The sequence below is a fragment of the Octopus bimaculoides genome, chromosome 1 (genome assembly GCF_046866305.1).
Source record: "Octopus bimaculoides isolate indiv1 chromosome 1, ASM4686630v1, whole genome shotgun sequence".
NCBI lineage: Eukaryota > Metazoa > Mollusca > Cephalopoda > Octopoda > Octopodidae > Octopus > Octopus bimaculoides.
Genome location: NC_142928.1, coordinates 99134393 through 99153162, shown reverse-complemented (window position 1 = coordinate 99153162; position 18770 = coordinate 99134393). Strand labels below are relative to the sequence as shown.

At 37.2% G+C, this 18770-nt stretch overlaps 1 protein-coding gene and 1 non-coding gene across 4 annotated transcripts in view; one reads left to right on the top strand and one right to left on the bottom strand.

Annotated features, from left to right (window-relative positions):
* LOC106876175 (uncharacterized) overlaps nucleotides 1-12365 on the top strand; it is a 130147-nt gene extending 117782 nt beyond the window's left edge. For 2 of the 3 annotated variants that reach the window (XR_016242472.1, XM_089354555.1), the window contains exons 25-27: nucleotides 877-945; nucleotides 8129-8329; nucleotides 11051-12365. Coding sequence is in view for 2 of the 3 variants with exons in the window: in XM_089354555.1 (XP_089210681.1) it covers nucleotides 877-945; nucleotides 8129-8329; nucleotides 11051-11065 (285 nt within the window). In the remaining variant the exon portion in view is untranslated. The remainder of the gene's footprint in view (nucleotides 1-876; nucleotides 946-8128; nucleotides 8330-11050) is intronic. The other variant, XM_089354558.1, reaches the window with a different exon arrangement.
* Nucleotides 12366-16976: 4611 nt separating this feature from the next.
* Nucleotides 16977-18479, bottom strand: LOC106880824 (uncharacterized). The gene is made up of 2 exons (XR_016238829.1): nucleotides 18262-18479; nucleotides 16977-17144 (listed from the first exon to the last, which is right to left on the bottom strand). It is a non-coding gene; the product is annotated as an uncharacterized LOC106880824 (transcript).
* Between the last annotated feature and the right edge of the window lie 291 nt (nucleotides 18480-18770).

The following is an 18770-nucleotide window of genomic DNA, read 5'->3' as shown; positions in this document are numbered from 1 at the left end:
TAGAAGAGGGCAGTTGATTATACTAGATTCAGTACTTGACTGGTACTTATTTTATAAACTGTGAAATACAAAGCTAATTTCAGTACCATTTGAATTTAGAATGTAAAGGGCCTTAAATGAAATGTCACAAGTCATTTTGTTTGACACTTTTAAGATTCTTCCACTCCATCTGAGTGATGGCATTTAGAGATTAATTACCTTTTATCTCCTGTTTTTGACTTGTTTCAGTCATTAGACTGTGACCATGCTGGGGCACTGCCTTACCAAACTGTTGAGTTGTGGCGACATAAACTAACCAACACCAGTAGTCAAGCTGTGAGTGAGGGAAGAGGACAAACGCACACACACCTATGCATACATACATGATGGGCTTGTACAGTTTCCACTTACCAAATTCACTCACAAGGAATTGATCAGCCTGGGTCTATAGCAGGAGACACTTACCCAAAGTGGAGCACAGTGAGATTGAACCCAAAACCACATGGTTACAAAGGGAGGTTCTTAACCAGACAGCCATCATACTGACATTTTATCCAACACACCCTTCCTTTTTTAAGGTGGTAGAAAATGATTCGAAGGAGATTTGACTGCTATTTTTAACAGATCAAGGAACCATATAGGCCTTCTTATTAGGTTGTTTAGTGCTCACCATACAAGTTGATGAAATTAATACTAACCTAAGGGAGACACTTTTGTTTCTGATATTAATTATATCACAGCCTATGACATGATTTCCAAGTTGAAGAAATAACTATTTACTTTTGTAAACTGAGAGGCTTCAGATTTGAACCTGAAATGCTGAAGTTCTAAGTTTGGTCCTACATCATTCTTTCTGACTATTTTGTTGACTCTTGTCTTATCTTCTCCATGTTACAGGGCACAGCCAGCTTACTCCTTTCTATGTGGGATGGACACTTTGAATTTGAAGAACTTCCTCAGATAGTAGTAAATATTTTATAAATATTTCATTCTGTTCACATCCATCAAGTATAAAGCATATCATTTCTTGATTATCTCTTTACTGTCAGATTAGGCACAGCTGTAGCTGTAGGATAAGAAATAATTTTCCTAACCACATGGCTCTAGCTTCAATCCCACTGTGTAGGACCTTGGGAAAGTGTCTTCTACTATAGCCCTGGTCTGACCAAAGTCTTGTGAATGAATTTGGAAGAGAGAAACTGAAAGAAGCCAATTGTGTGTGTGTGTGTGTGTGTGTGTGTGTGTGTATATATACCAAACACTCTGTTGAACCCCTAGAGCAAAACCGATTAGTAAGACCAGCTGTAATGGATATATAGTATTGTACACTTCAGTTAATATGTATACATACAGGCCAAAAAGTCATGCAGTAAAACATTTGACATTTTATTATATTACTTATTATTATTATTATTATTATTATTATTATTATTATTATTATTCATTTTGTTCATCATATACAAGTATGTGTGTATTCATCATTATTTTATTTATTTTATTCAATTAAAAAAAAATTGAAGCATGCTTTAGACAATTCTGGAGCACATTGAGCTTATTTTGTGCATTACTATTGGCCCACCCTATGTGTGTGTGTGTGTGTTACTGTCTCCTTGCCTTGACATTATGTGATTTTAAATGAGTGTCACTGTCATGCAAGTGGTGTCTTTTATTTCCAGTCTTCTGTGTAAGCATGTTTTATCATAAAGAAATATAACTTTATTTGGAAACCGAGCGAGATCGTTGCCGGTGCCCCTGGACTGGCTTATGTGCGGGTGACACATGAAATCGTTCAAGCGGGATCGTTGCCAGTGCCCCTGGACTGGCTCATGTGCAGGCGACACATGATATCTTTCGAGCGAGATCGTTGCCGGTGCCCCTGGACTGACTCTTGTGCGGGTGACACATGAAATGTTTCGAGCGGGATCGTTGCCAGTGCCCCTGGACTGGCTCATGTGCGGGCGACACATGAAATCTTTCGAGCGGGATCGTTGCCAGTGCCCCTGGACTGGCTCTTGTGCGGGTGACACATGAGGCTTTTTCGAGTGAGATCGTTGCCGGTGCCCCTGGACTGGCTCATGTGCGGGTGACACATGAAATTTTTTCGAGCAGGGTCGTTGCCAGTGCCCCTGGACTGGCTCATGTGCGGGCGACACATGAAATCTTTCGAGCGGGATCGTTGCCAGTGCCCCTGGACTGGCTCATGTGCGAGCGACACATGAATCTTTCGAGCGGGATCGTTGCCAGTGCCCCTGGACTGGCTCATGTGCGGGCGACACGTGATATCTTTCGATCGAGACCGTTGCCAGTGCCCCTGGACTGGCTCATGTGCGGGTGACACATGAAATTTTTTCGAGCAGGGTCGTTGCCAGTGCCCCTGGACTGGCTCATGTGCGGGCGACACATGAAATCTTTCGAGCGGGATCGTTGCCAGTGCCCCTGGACTGGCTCATGTGCGAGCGACACATGAATCTTTCGAGCGGGATCGTTGCCAGTGCCCCTGGACTGGCTCATGTGCGGTCGACACGTGATATCTTTCGATCGAGACCGTTGCCAGTGCCCCTGGACTGGCTCTTGTGCAGGTGACACATGAAATCTTTCGAGCGGGATCGATGCCAGTGCCCCTGGACTGGCTCATGTGCGGGCGACACATGAAATCTTTCGAGCGGGATCGTTGCCAGTGCCCCTGGACTGGCTCTTGTGCGGGTGACACATGAGGCTTTTTCAAGTGAGATCGTTGCCGGTGCCCCTGGACTGGCTCATGTGCGGGTGACACATGAAATCTTTCGAGCGGGATCATTGCCAGTGCCCCTGGACTGGCTCATGTGCGAGCGACACATGAATCTTTCGAGCGGGATCGTTGCCAGTGCCCCTGGACTGGCTCATGTGCGGGCGACACGATATCTTTCGAACGAGATCGTTGCCGGTGCCCCTGGACTGACTCTTGTGCAGGCGACACATGAATTGTTTGAGCGGGATCGTTGCCAGTGCCCCTGGACTGGCTCATGTGCGGGCGACACATGAAGTCTTTCGAGCGGGATCGTTGCCAGTGCCCCTAGATTGGCTCATGTGCGGGCGACACATGAAATCTTCCGAGCGGGATCGTTGCCGGTGCCCCTGGGCTGGCTCTTGTGCGGGTGACACATGAGATTTTTCGAGCGAGATCGTTGCCGGTGCTGCTGAACTGGCTCTTGTGTGGGGTTCTGGGATTTTTCGAGTGGGATCGTTGCTGATGCCCCTGGGCTGGCTATTGTGCAGGTGACACATGAGGTTTCTCGAGCAAGATGAGCGTGGTCTTTGCCAGTACCGCCTGACTGGCCTTCGTGTGGGTGACACGTAAAAGCACCCACTACACTCTCTGAGTGGTTGGCTTTAGGAAGGGCATCCAGCTGTAGAAACGCTGCCAAATCAGATTGGAGCCTGGTGTAGCCATCTGGTTTCCCCAGTCCTCAGTCAAATCGTCCAACCCATGCTAGCATGGAAAGCGGACGTTAAACGACGACGACAACACGTACAGACATATATATATATATATATATATATATATATATATATATATATATATATATATATATATATATATATACCGCCTGACTGGCCTTTGTAGGGTTTTCGAGCGAGATCGTTGCCAGTGACCCTGGACTGGCTCTTGTGCGGGTGGCACATAAAAGACACCATTTCGAGCGTGGCCGTTTTCGTGCGGGTGACACGTAAAAGCACCCACTACACTCTCTGAGTGGTTGGCGTTAGGAAGGGCATCCAGGTGTAGAAACTCTGCCAAATTAGATTGGAGCCTGGTGTTGCCATCCGGTTTCACCAGTCCTCAGTCAAATCGTCCAACCCATGCTAGCATGGAAGGCAGACGTTAAACGATGATGATGATGATGATGAGGTGAGGGTTGGTGACAGGAAGGGCATCTGGCTGTAGAAAATTTGCCTCAACAAATTCCATCCGACCCAGGCAAGCATGGAAATGTGGACATTAAAATAATGATATTAGGGTACTAAGGGTATTGCCCACAGTCCACTTGGGCATTTTTGGATTTAAAAATCAGTGATGTGAGTGAACTAATAAGATAATTCAAATATGTTTATTTAGTGTTGTGAGGGCTAATTTACCAACTTTCCAAATAATCCTATTGTAGCATTCAATTTGGCCATTATCACATGAGTTGTAATGTGTAGTTTTACATGTGATGACTCTGTTTATTTAAACCATCTTTTGTCAGCAGCTATGCACCATGATCAGAGTGGATGTATCTAGTGGCGCCATTCAATCTAAAGATTTGATCTTGACACTTTATAACAGCTTCATATTTGGATAATGTTTTGCAAAATCAAAGCATGACAATCATTAATGTCCACAAAGAGATTCTTGTAAGATAATGGTTGACATCAATGGTCCTTTAAAATCAATATTAAGATGCTCAATAGGTTCAGTAACCTTGATCAGACCACCTTCTAGTGGGTGAAAGAATTAAGAGTTAAGTATGGCACACAATCAGCAAAAAGTTAATTATAGTTAACATAGATCATATAAGCAAAAAAAAAAAAGATTTCACAGGGCAGCAGTTACATGTGATAATTAGTGATTATGTTTGTTAATTGTTAATATTGTTTTGCTCCAAATTGGCTCTGATAGAATAGACCTATGATCAAAAGAGCTTCGGTCATGGCTATTCTATTTTCCCTTTTTGGTTTTCAAGTACTGCGTATCTAAAACTACATCATCCAATGTGGTCTTAAATATCATCTTTTTAAAAATAGTCAGGTATGATTTATGGGTAATTTGCTTGCTATTTTTAACAAGTCAGTGGGCTGGATGATGTAGGAGTATTAAACATATGACCTAATTTTATTTTTTTTATTTTAAAAATATTCTGTAAAATATATATTGTTAGCGTGCATTCAGAGTCAGAGTCCTGAATGACACTAGTTCTGATAAATCAAATCAGAACACCATAGGGAATCTTTTGATGTCTCATCCAATGAAAAAGAAGCTTATAAATCAATATCACACACAGTGTTGTGACCTTTTTCCCTTCACTTTATTTATACACAGTGAACCAAGCAGAAGTTTTCTTTCTCTAAATTTTTTGTATATATTTGTCCAAATGAACTCAAGTGATATGCATGATAACAAAAAGGTTTTGCAGCTGAAACAGTGCTAGCTGCTGAAAGAAGTCTTTTACAGCAAAATCAGCCAAATTTTGTTAATATATCTGATGTGGATATTAGTAATTTTAAAGAGTTATCCAGCATTTCAAAAAACGAAATAGTGAGACTTAGCTATAATAGCTCACAGGTGGTTGAGTGAAAAGTATCTTAAAAATGGAAATAACCTCTTTTCAGTGATAGTGTACTGCTTTTGTTAAAAGGTAATTCTAATTTTACAAATTATTTTATCTACAGTTTATATATTTGCCAACAATTCATATATTTGCTAAAGCAAAGAATAGTTCATGTGAATATAGAATAATGCCAAAAGAAAACAGTGAACAGATTTAGATATAATTCTTTGTTTCAAAAATTGTTTAATTTTTTGTTTTTCTTTTGAAAATTGAAAGGTAAATCAGCCTGTTTAATTTGCAGAAAATGGATTTCTGTTCTTAAAGAGTACAATGGGCAATGATACATTACTCACCATGAAAATATATTTAAGCTTTGTGCTTCCAAATTTGAAATACTCAGCCTTCATGTCAATTAATTTTGAAAATAATGAAGAATTTAGTAAAAAAACTTTCACATTATCAAGATGTTGTTTAGAATATAAAATACATTGGGAATAGTGAGACAGACTTTAGAGGAGGTAGAAAGATACATTTTAATCAACGCATAGATACTGAACAGTATATATGTATATATAACAGATAAAATCCTTTTTTTTCTTTTAAAAGCAGAAAAATTTGTCAGCAGCCAGCCATGAGGATCGAACTCATACCCCTCCAATATTCGGTTGGAATACTCTACCATATTCGAACAAGGTCATTGCCAATCCCGCTGGACTGGCTCCTGTGCAGGTGGCACGTAAAAACACCATTTGAGTGTGGCCGTTGCCAGTACCGCCTGACTGGCCCTCGTGCCGGTGGCACGTAAAAGCACCCACTATACCCTTGGAGTGGTTGGTATTAGGAAGGGCATCCAACTGTAGAAACTCTGCCAGATCAGATTGGAGCCTGGTGCAGCCATCTGGTTCACCAGTCCTCAGTCAAATCGTCCAACCCATACCAGCATGGAAGGCGGACATTAAACGAAGATGATGATGATCATCATGATTAAGCTAAGCTGCCTGACTGCCAAACCTTTCTGCAATTTAAGAAGTTATAGAGTTATCCAGAAATGCTAGATGTCGAATAGGTTACGTCTGATATAAACAAACAAGTTTGTTTTCGAAGCATTGAAATGTATTGTAGAACAAGTAAAAAGATAAATTTTAATCAACATGTAGATACTGAACAGTATATATATATATATATATAAAGGATAAAATCCTTTTTTTTCTTTTAAAAGCAGAAAGGTTTGGTGGCCAGGCAGCTTAGCTTAAATGGTAGAGCATTTCAACTGGACATTGGAGGAGTGTGAGTTCGATCCTCGTGGTTGGCTGCCGACAAATTTTTCTGCTTTTAAAAGAAAAAAAAAGGGTTTTATCCTTTATATATATACTGTTCAGCATCTCTGCATTGATTAAAATTTATCTTTCTACTTGTTCTACAATACATTTCAATGCTTCAAAAACAAACTTGTTTGTTTACATCGGACATAGACTTTAGAGGATTTTAAATATCTCTTTAATTATAATTATTCACACATACAAAGAAGCAGGAATGAAGTGAGATGAGAAAGAAAAAGAAAGAAAAGAGAAAAGGAAAAGTGGGGATAGGTAAAACAGTGTAAGATGGAGGTGGAGGGGGCGACGGGCTACATATTCCAGAACAAGTGGGGTGCTCAGCCATGCCCCGCAGTGGCATTGTTGTGGAGAATGGTGGGCAACGCTTGCTGTAGCAGCCACTACACCTTGCAGGGCTCATTTTAAATATTTGCTTCTCCTATTTATCACACTCTTCAACAACTTTCCTCACTACAAACAATTCCTTGAGTAAATGAGAGAGCTTCTATTCAGTCATATGATCTGTTAGAAATAGTAGCCAAATCTCCCTCCGAACACAACCAACTGTCTTAAGAAGTAAATGACACATTGAACAATGTAATCCTCCAGACATCCCATCTCTAAAAAGACAGAAAGGTCATTGTATAATTCCTTTAATTATGAATATATTCAGTCAAGGTGATATACACTATATTTCTGTGTAAAGTATTGTGCGATGGGGGTGCTGAAAAGTTCTTGGCTTTAAGGGTGTCGCGAAAGGCCTGGTTGGGGGCCCAACCTTACGAGTTCTTTTACAGGGCTTAGAGAAACTGAAGGACTGCTGCAATAAGTGTGTGAATCTGAGTGGGGAGTATGCTGAATAAAATTATACTTAACTGATCCTCCTGTATTTTCTTTTACCCAAAGCCAGGAACTTTTCAGCCCCTGTATATGTATGTATACACATAGATACATACACACCCATCAAAGATATAAAGTGTTATTTCTTAATAACAAAAATTCAAGCAAAATCTCTTAAAAAAAATAATGAATTATTTAAATTTGCAGAAGTATGCTACCCTGCACAAGTGTGCTCCAAAAAATCCTGCTAATATTTGTCAAATTTAGGGTGAGAAGCTGGCAGAATCATTAGCATGCCGGGCAAAATGCTTAGTGGCATTTCATGTCTTTACATTCTGAGTTCAAATTCTGCCAAAGTAGACTCTTATTCTTTCAGAGTTGATAAAACAAGTTCCAACTAAGCACTGGGGTTAATGTAATTGACTTACTCCCTACCTCAAAATTGCTGGCCTTGTGCCAAGATTTGAAACCAAAATTTGAGTTGCTAGAATCGTTAGCATACCAGGCAAAATACTTAGTGGAATTTTGTCCGTCTTTATGTTTTCAGTAGAAATTCTGCCAAGGTCAACTTCACCTATCATTTTTTTTGGATAAAATAAGTATCAATTGAGAACTGGGGTTGATGTAATCGACTTATCACCTCCCCTAAATTTGCCTGCCTTGTGCCAATATTTATCTAATTTGTTTCCACTTTCATTGCTTCAGGATCATAAAGAGATGTTAAATACAGTAGGTCAAATTGAAGATTATCAGAAGGAAGATTTTAAAGGAACTCAGCAAAGTAAAGATTGGAGAGATACACTTCGTAACCTAATTGAGGAAAACAACAAGGGAAATACAGAGAGTTTCCTTCAGAAGTTCAATGCCTTTGAAGAAATTGCTACAAACAAGTTAGAGCACCTTATGGTAAAGCATGACATTTTAAAAACAGTTTTATTAATTTATAATTAGATTTAATAGAGAGAGAGTGCATGAGAAAGAGAGGGAGAGTGCATGAGAGAGAGAGAGATAGAGAGTAATAAAAATTTAGAAAGGAAGACAAAAGTAAAATGAAATAGAATGTTATCAACTAGGAGTAAATGAAACTGTTGGAAGATGATTATATTGCATTATCATTATAGAAAGAGAGAAACTGCAATAACTAACTGTTAAGATGCCATGTGGTGAGGGATAGCATATTAGTATTCCATCTCGTCTTCCTTATCTTCCTTGTCACCACACACACACACACACACACACACACTAATAAGAGGTGTGTTAGACATTTATCTTTCATCTTCATCAACAATATATACATACATACATATGTACATGCCTACATACACACATACATACACATACATATAAAATAGCCACTTATAGTAAAAAGGACTATTGGTGGAATGTCCCAATGAAAACCTCAATAAACTGTAAGCACAACAGACCTGATATAATGATTTGGGATAGAGAAGAGAAACTGTGTACAGTTATGGAAATTAGCTGTCCAGTGGATGTTTACATAAAGCTGAAGATCAGTGATAAAGAGAATATATACCCTGAACTATTGAGAAATCTGCAGTTACTCTATCCAGATTACGAGTTCAGGTTTATACCTGTAATTATTGGGGCCCTGGGATATGTAACACACTGCCTAAATACCAATTATGAGAAATTCCAGTGACCGAGTCTTGGATCTCGGTTAGAAACCAGCTCTTTCTCTATTGACAAGAAATCTTGAAATAAAACTGAACAATGACATACATATATATATGCGTGGTTGTGTGGTAAAAAGTTTGCTCTCAACCACATGGTTCCAGGTTCAGTCCCACTGTGTGGCATCTTGGCAAGTGTCTTCTACTATAGCCTCAGGCCAACCAAAGTCTTGTGAGTGGATTTGGTAGATAGAAACTGAAAGAAGCCCACAATATATGTTTATGTGTGTGTGTATGTCCCCCCACCATCGTTTGACAACTGATGTTGGTATGTTTACATCCCCAAAACTTAGTATTTCGGCAAAAGAGACTGATAGACTAAGTACCAGGCTTAGAAAGGATAGGTTCTGGGGTTGATATGCATATATATATATATATATATATACCGGAGTAAGCACATGAAATGTGCAACAAGGTGGAAAAAAGAGTACTCAAATACCAGAGGTAGAGTAATATGCTTTATTTAAAAGCAGCAGAAATATAACAAAAAAACCATTACTCTTGAGTTTCACGTTCCCGTTCATCGGACAGTTTTGTCATCTAACAAAACTGTCCGATGAACGGGAACGTGAAACTCAGAGTAACGTTTTTTTTGTTATATTTCTGCTGCTTTTAAATAAAGTATATATATATATATATATATATATATATATATATCTATATATATATATATATATTCTTTTCTTTTCTTTTATTTGTTTTAGTCATTTGACTGTGGCCATACTGGAGCACCGCCTTTAGTTGAACAAATCGACCCCAGAACTTATTCTTTGTTAGCCTAGTACTTATTCTATTGGTCACTTTTGCTGAACTGCTAAGTTGCAGGGATGCAAACACTCATGTATGTTTATATGTGTGTGTGTGTGTGTGTGTGTGTGTGTGTATAAGAAGCACTTATATATTTGTCAACACTGTGGGTATATTAATATTCATTATAGAATACAAGTATCAGAAGTCCATTTCAGCCAATTTTATCAATGGGCTTCTCACACAAGAGTCTGGGAAAAATTTACTCCCAGCACTTGTTAGAAGAGCTGATAAGGGAGTGTATAGTAGTAGCTTTTCATACTGGAAGTCAAAGAGTATCACATATGGTTTGTGGGTGTTGTGAAAGACCAGAATGGAAAAAGCCATAGGAGAAGTCCAGAGGATTCCTTCTAGAATTATGCTCCTTGGACAAGGATCAGGGTGCATTCATAGTGTAAGAAATGTTACTTCTTACATTATGGGTGTAGGGCTGGAATACATATGGGATGGGGTTGATGTGTGTGCAGGGACGTGAGGTGTTGAATGTGGTAAATGGAGAGTAGTCAATGTTCAAGTCATGTGTGGACATGTATGTATATGTGTGTATTATTAAATACAAATATATGCACATGCACATACCTGCATTTGTCAATACATGATTTTAAGATTGACTATATCCCCATTTTTTGTTATCCCCTTCCTCTGAATACACATCAACCCCATTTCACCTGCACTCCAGCCCCAACACTACTTTTAGCATTTACTCCTTACATCATGAAAGCATTATGATCCTTGTTCAAGAGGCATAACTCTAGAAGAAATTTCCCTCAGAATTTATCCCACAAGTTTTGTTCTGGCTTTCCACAAATTCTACAAAGAAGATGGAACTCTTCCTGATCTCTAGTGGCAAAGAACTCTCACCGTATTCCTATAATCTCTTCTGATGTGGATTGGTATATTTAACCAGTAATGGCAGTGAAGTTGATGATAAGGAGGAAACAATGGAAGGCTAATGTGTAATCGCACACCATGACATCTTAAGAATTATTGCATATTTTTGTTCACACACACACACACACATAAGCAAGATAATATCTTTTATTTCTTCTTTTTTCTTTTCTTTGCTGTCTTGTTTAAAATTTAACTATCAATTGGTTACATTTCTTTTTTTTTCTTTATTTATTTGTAGATAAACATTTCGTAATTGTTCCGTTTTTCTTCATACCAATTTTACAGATTACCCAACATTATTGATATTGATGTTCACTCTGGACAGTCAAGAAACAAATATTGGTTGTTTTCCATACAGGAATGGTCATGCGGATATGTTAGTATGTATGTGGTTGTATCGGTGTCCTCTTGTGTTGTGACAGTTGTGTAGTGGAACATTAAGATGTTGCCTGGTTGCATTGTTATTGTGTTATTTATGACAGAATTACTGTGTAATATGTTGCAGTGTTGGTGTATTGTTTAATAGTTTTATTAGTATGATAGAAGGGTGGCAACTTAGCAGAATCATTAGCATGTTGGACAAAATGCTTTGTCGATTTTTTTCTGGCTCTTTATGTTCTGAGTTCAAATAACATTGAGCTCAACTTTGCCTTTCATCTTTCCAGGGTTGATAAAATAAGTACAGATTGAGCACTAGAATTGATGTAGTTGATTTACCCCCTCCCAGGCCTTGTACCTGTTGTAGAAGGAATTATTAGTGTGGTTTGTATGATGAATGAGCTGGCAAAATCATGAGTATGTTGGAAAAAATGCTCAGTGGTATTTCTTGGCTCTTTACATTTTGAGTTCAAATTTTGCTGAGGTCAACTTTGGTTTTTATCCTTTCAGGGTCAATAAAATAAGTACCAACTGAGCATTGGGGGTGAGATAATTGTCTAAACCCCTTCCTCTAAAAATTACTGGCCTTGTGCCAAAATTTGAAACCATTATTAGTATAAGAAATGAGGTGTATGATAGTGTTGACATGCTGTATAGTTGTTGTATTGTTTAGTTCTAGGTTAGCCTTGATCTAGTAACTGAAACAATCTTCTCTAGCCCTGGTGTATTTAGTACTACACTTACCAATAATCTTTCCTTTTTTTAAAAAGATAACAGGGTGTAATTTGAAGAAAATTTGACTGCTTATTTGGCAGGTCAAATGATCACATGGAGATCCTTTCATTTCTTGGAGAAACTTTCTCATTGGCATACTTACAGTATATAGTTTAGTTGTGTTGTGTGGTATGTTAGTGCATTATAATACCATATATGGTAATGTTCATATGATGTATGGCCATGCTGTGTGAATGTGGTGTAGTTGTGTTAATGTTACGTCAAAGGGTTGATGTATGTGTACAATAATGAAGATGTGTTGTAGTATAATACTGATTAATGTTTTGTTACTAAATCACAAATAAAAAATCTCTGAGATGATGTAATAAATTCTTTCGGTTCCTGTAGATCACAAAGGTTATGAAGTACAATTTACAATAAAATTGTTTGTTTGATTTTCATTTATCTGTTTTACTTTACTTTTGTTGTTTTTTTGTATATCTTTGTGACTTGAGAACACCAATAAGAGTTTATTTCATCAATATGAAAGAAAATTTCCTTCTCCCCACTACAATACACACTACAATTACACCTTCCTCACCACCACTCCAAAAAAATTAATTACAACATATTCATCAATTGATATCCGTTTACTTCAATCAATTTGAAAATGGCAATGTTACTACAATGTCTTTTGTCTACCCCAGCAAAGCAGTTATCCACCACACACTAACCACTATACACCACATATCACCTACCGTTCTTGCCTCTGGGTAATTTATGAATTATCGAATAGAAAATTCAATAAAAAAAAAGAAGAAAATGAAGAAATACTTCTTAGAAAATAAATGAAAAGTTTTGTTGCTGATTGTTGTTAATGATGTTTTCATTGTTGTTGTTATTGTTGTCATTGCTGTTGCAGCTGCATTATGCAATGTTTGCAGTATTAAACTAACTTTCAGACTTGCAGAAACTATCACTAAATATTATAGATACACATACATACTAATACAAACAAACACATACTAATACACCAAATGCAAAATTTACTTGCACATTTACACATACTCATATATACTGTCTTAAGTATATACTAATATGCTACATCAACATACATGCAACACTGACAGCAGTAATTATTATTAAAGATGAATATTTAATTATTCTTGGAGAAATCATTACTTTAATAAGCTCACCAGAATTTCATATGACTTAACTTTAGAATAACCCTAAAAATAGTCGAGGTGTTAAGGGAAAAAAACAAAACATAAAACACTCAAGACCCATCTCTTAGCCTCACATGTGCACATTCCAAGAGATGAGAGTATGTGTTACTAAAATTGGAAATGTTAAAAGGAGCACATCTGTGATAGTATTTGTGCAGTACAGAAATTAGCTAGGAATAGCAGTCAAATCTCCCTGAAATCACACCATATTCTCTTAAAGAAATGAACATACTGAAGAATGTAATTCTGAGTGGACAATGCCTGATAAAGTAATGACTGTATAGTCATGGATGGAATCATCGTCATCGCCGTCATTATCATCATCATTTAATGTCCATTTGCTAAGCTGGCACAAGTGGATGGTGCAACAGGAACCAAGGAGCTAAAAGACTGCACCAAGCTCCACTGTCTGGTAAAGCATAATTTCTGTTGATGGATGTTCTTTCTAAAGCCAACAATTTTACATAATGTACTGGGTACATTTTTTGTTGCCCAAGAACTTGTGTGGTTACCATGTAACTTGCAAGACAAGATCCCTCAATTGAATTTGAGAGTATAGTATTACAAGAGATGAAAGTATAATTGAGGGATGGAAGCAGGTATCTCATACACACACACACACACACATGCATATTTTTATTTATATATATAAAATAATTAATTAAACCAAAAAGGAAATAATTCACCATCACTAATACATACATAATTTATTTAAACTAAATATTTAATCTACAATAGCACTGCAATCTTCAGTACAAGAGATTATACATACATATATACATACATATATATATATATCTATATATATATAAATATATATATATTTTCGTCGCCCTTTCAAAGCCTAGCCAGGCTCATGGGCCCGGTTTCCCGGTTTCTATGGCGTATGTGTTCCCCCCAGCTGGATGGGACGCCAGTCCATCGCAGATGGTCAAAGGCATTCCACTTGCAGTCATCTCTTCTTATTTTCAAAGATAATGTCTTGGACTACATCATCCAGTTTGTCTTCTCTTTAGCATTTAAATAAGCCATATCTGGTCCAAATGTTCTACCCATTTTATGTTCAAACCAGCCAGATTCAACCTCTCACACAATGTCATTCTAAAAATAAATAAGTATTACATTTGACAAAATAACCTGAATGCTAAAGGGTTAATACAAAGATGTATGATTTCAAAGAGGGAGATTTGCTTGGTATTTTAGCTGTTTAAGGGCCCATGTAGCTTGTCAAGTCCAAGTATGCGATATTGTTACGCAGTTTTATGTCAAAGGAAGACAGCAAAGTTGACTTTAAGTAAGATTTGAAGTCACAAAAAAAAAAAAAAGCCCACTGGAAGGCCAGTAATTTTGAGAGGAAAGGATCAGTCATTACCATCAACACTAGTACTTGACTAGTATTTTATTTTAATGACCCTGGAAAAACAATAAACAAAGAGGAATTTTAACCCAGAAAATAAAGCCAGAAGAAATGCCACTAAGCAACTTGTCCAGCATGCTAACAATTCTGATAGCTCAACACATTCTAACTGATTCTAACAATGCTAGATATTTTAACCCTTTAGAATTTGCATTTTTTCACCAAATGTAATGGTTATCTATTCACATTGTTTTAAATTTATCCTGCATTCTCTTGTAACCTTGAGATTTTGATAATGTGATTGTAGGTTAGGCGTGAGAGGCTGGATATGGCCAGTTTAAGTGCTAAGGGGTTAAACTAACTGTTAAATGTTTTGTATTGGCCCGATGCCTTACTAAATAGTATAATAATGATATTATGATGGAAATTTGCACAAACTCAATCACTCTTGAAACAAATAGTGTTGCTGCAATTGTTATCATTGTTTAGTCGCACCTGAGATGCATCTCACTATGCACTTCTAGGACTCTGTGCCCCATTAGCTTTGGCAGGTCCTCAATTTCATGTTGTGTATCTCTGCTAATGACACTAATATAGGTGAGTAGTCTTTGTCCTTGATTAGGATGCAGAAGTTTCTAAAATATAGCATCTGATGTGGCTCAGTGTTCCAGTAAGATAGCAGTTGCTAGTAAAACACACCCCACACTTAGAAACATTAGTAGAGATGAGAGAAATATGTCTGTAAATCTTTTTAGTTTTGTACTGATATCATGAGATATTTTGAGCCCTTATGAGAAGCCTAGTGTACATACCATTTGCTTAATTTCAAGTCAAATTTCAATCCACATCAACTAGCTGAAATTCAAGATGAACACCATTGTATTGACTCCATGTATCTGGGTGAGATTACTAAAGTTCCAAGTACTGTTCCTTTACTTTGACAAACTAAATTGCAATCAAACTAATGTGGGAACCTTTATGTGGTCACTTTATGTGGTCACTTTGGATAATGTGGGCCTGGCTTCTTTACACTTTGGGAAAAAAACAAGATGGTCATGGCTGTATTGCCGTATTGGACAAAGGTCTGCTCAATAAGGACTGACCTGGTGCTAGACAATAACATCAAATTGTAATCAAGCTAATGGGACAACCTTTGTGTGGTCACTGAGTCTGTGTGATATAGCTGTAAAATCTCCCAGCTGTTTTTTCTAGAAATGGATACATTAGATAACATTGTCCTAGATACACCATGTTTGAAGAAAACAAAAGAATGGTCATGGCTGGACTGCTTTTGACCATAAGTCAGCTTGATCAAGACTGACCTGGGATTAAATAATAACAAGAATTAAATTGCATAATTGTTTCTAATTTAGACAAAAGGCTGGTAATTTTGAATGGAAAGGTACAGTCATTACCATCAACACTAGTACTTGACTAGTATTTTATTTTAATGACCCTGAAAAGATGAAAGGCAAAGTGGAATTTGAACTCAGAAAGTAAAACCAGAAGAAAGTCTGCTAAGCATTTTGTCCAGCATGCTAACAATTCTGATTGCTCAAAACCTTCTAATTGAATCTAACATTGTTAGATGTTTTGAAATAACTATCAGACGTTTTATATAGAAATTATAACACTAGTGAGTCTGCCAATCTGGCCTGAGGGCATCCAGCTGTAGAAACTCTGCCAAATCAGATTGGAGCCTGGGTGTAGCCATCTGGTTCACCAGTCCTCAGTCAAATCATCCAACACATGCTAGCATGGAGAGCGGACGTTAAACGATAATGATATTGGCTTCAAATTTTGATCCAAGGCCACTCATTTCAGCTGAGTGGGGTAAGTCAATTACATCAACCCCATTGCTCAACTGGTACATGTTTTATTGACCCCAAAAGGATGAAAGGCAAAGTTGATCTCGGTAGAATTTATACTCAGAATGTATGAATTCAGGTGAAGTGTTGCTAAGCATTTAGCCTGGTGTGCTAACAATTTTGCCAGCTTGCCACCTTTAGTATAATTATGATATTATGATGGAAATTTGCACAAACTTCATCACTTGAGACAAATAGTGTTGCGGTTGTTGTTATCATTGTTTAGGTTTGAGTGAACCTAAACTAATTGGATCTATGATGAAAAGCCGTCTAGTTATGACCAGCCCATCCTTTACAGTTATTTAGGACTAGATTATTTGGTGTGTGCTTCCTAGTTTGAGAGAATAGAGTTTGATTTCAAAGAAATTTGGCTAGTGTTTCTTGCATGGCTCTCAACCACATACAGCCTTTGTCATTGACTTGAAAAAATTAGAGAAGCATGCCTTGGTTTAATCTGATCCCATTCACTGAAAAATATATCCAACACTTCATCCACCCCAGCAACATACTCTTCCTGTTACACATTACTCTATAGACTTGCTTTACAAACTAAAACAACTTCCTTTTCAACACAAATTAAGCAATATTGATAAAAGGGATCAATACAGTGAAGATAGAGTGTTAATCTTGGTATTATATTTTATTCAGATGTATCTCCCATACAGTCTTCAGTTGATGTCCAGTCATACAGTCTTATAGTAAAATCAAACTCCAAGGCTGTCGGCATCATATCTTCAGGAGATTCTTTGGCTTGTTTCCCTTTCTTCTTTAATGCACCAGCATTTTTATCTGCTTAATTAAAGTAACAAATCAGTCTTCTGAATGTGTGTATGCCCCCTGACCACTCTCTCTATACATATATGTATAAATAAATACACATGCACACATGCACGTACGTACATACACTCACATATCATATCATATTTGCATTAAATACTGAAATAATTGTAATCAACATAATTTGAAAGATATTTGTAGAAAATTTCATTAAAAATATCCATTATGCTGAAATGTACAAGGAAACAAAGTCAAGGTGTGTGAATTATCTGAAACTCATTTTCCCCTTCTTCCCAAAAATGTTTTTCACAAAAATCTATTCAGTATTTCCACTCAGTTGATGTGGCATGGATGAAATCACTTTAGCTTCATACCCAATCAACTTTATGCTGCATACTTGGTTTAATGGGCAAGAACTGCCTACATGAACATTGTAGCACAGTTAGTTTGATCTTTACATAGGTTTATGTGAATGTGTATACTCTGATTTGTTTGTTGTCTGATTGAGCAGACCTATAACCAAAGGCATTCTAGCTACATCTATTTTGCCTGTCATTCAGATAAGCATCCAAGACTGCATTTACTAATTTTCCTTATTCTTTTAATGGTAGAGTTTGAAGTAAAGAAGATTTGGTTACTATTTCTAGCAAGTTGGTCAGCCATTTTTGTCCAGCGTGACTATGGGTTAGCATTCGTGGCTGAGCCCTGTCTATTCTTATTAACTTTGGCTGGGACATGCAAAGGCATGTTCACTCCCTTGTGGACCTCTGCACCTATTCTCTCTGGCTTGCTGCTGCTCTGAGATCTAGCACTGTTTACAGGAAGATATCCAGTACTACATGTGGTTAAAAGAAGACATCACTGAAGTTTTGGTGGTAGAGGAGCCATGTACCAGGAGGTTGAGATTTACACATATGGATCCTTTTTTTTTCCATTCCAACAAAGAAAGCTAGCAAGGAACAGTAGTTGAAAACAGAAAGTAATAAGCAAACACTACTATCCCAATTCTATATGACAAATGCTTCATTCTTACTCACAAGCATACATCCTTATTTTGCATAATGGCTAATCTGGACTGCTAAAGGATTATTTTACTCAGATATTAAGAGAACAAAGCAAACATACATACTTTTCAAAGAAATCTGTGAGGCTCTTGAAAGAGGTTTCTTCAGTTTATCCTCCTTCTTATAAATCTGCTGGTAAATATTAAAGATAGAAACCTTAAGAAATTTTACTTAAATAATGTCAAAATATGTTAGTCTCTTTTTTAACTTAATATCTAGATTACATGACACATGTGCTTCATAGCTAACTATATATGCAAAAACATAAATATATTTTTTTAGAAATGAAGGAAATCTTAAATGCAGGAGAATAGCTGTAAAAATAATTTTTTTTAGAAAACCAGGTGAAGGACCCCTATATTTTTCTTTGATCAAGTTTTCCTTAATTTCTCAAGAATATTTTCAACTCACTCAGTGCTTCAATGTTTGCTTATTTGTGCAAAAAATGTTCTCATATTCAATAACAAATTGAAACCAGCGCTAGTTTTGTAAACATTATTGACCACACATACTTGATGTATGTGTTTTGTTTGTTTGCAGGTTTGCTGCAGTCTAGTGCTTGAGAGATGACTCC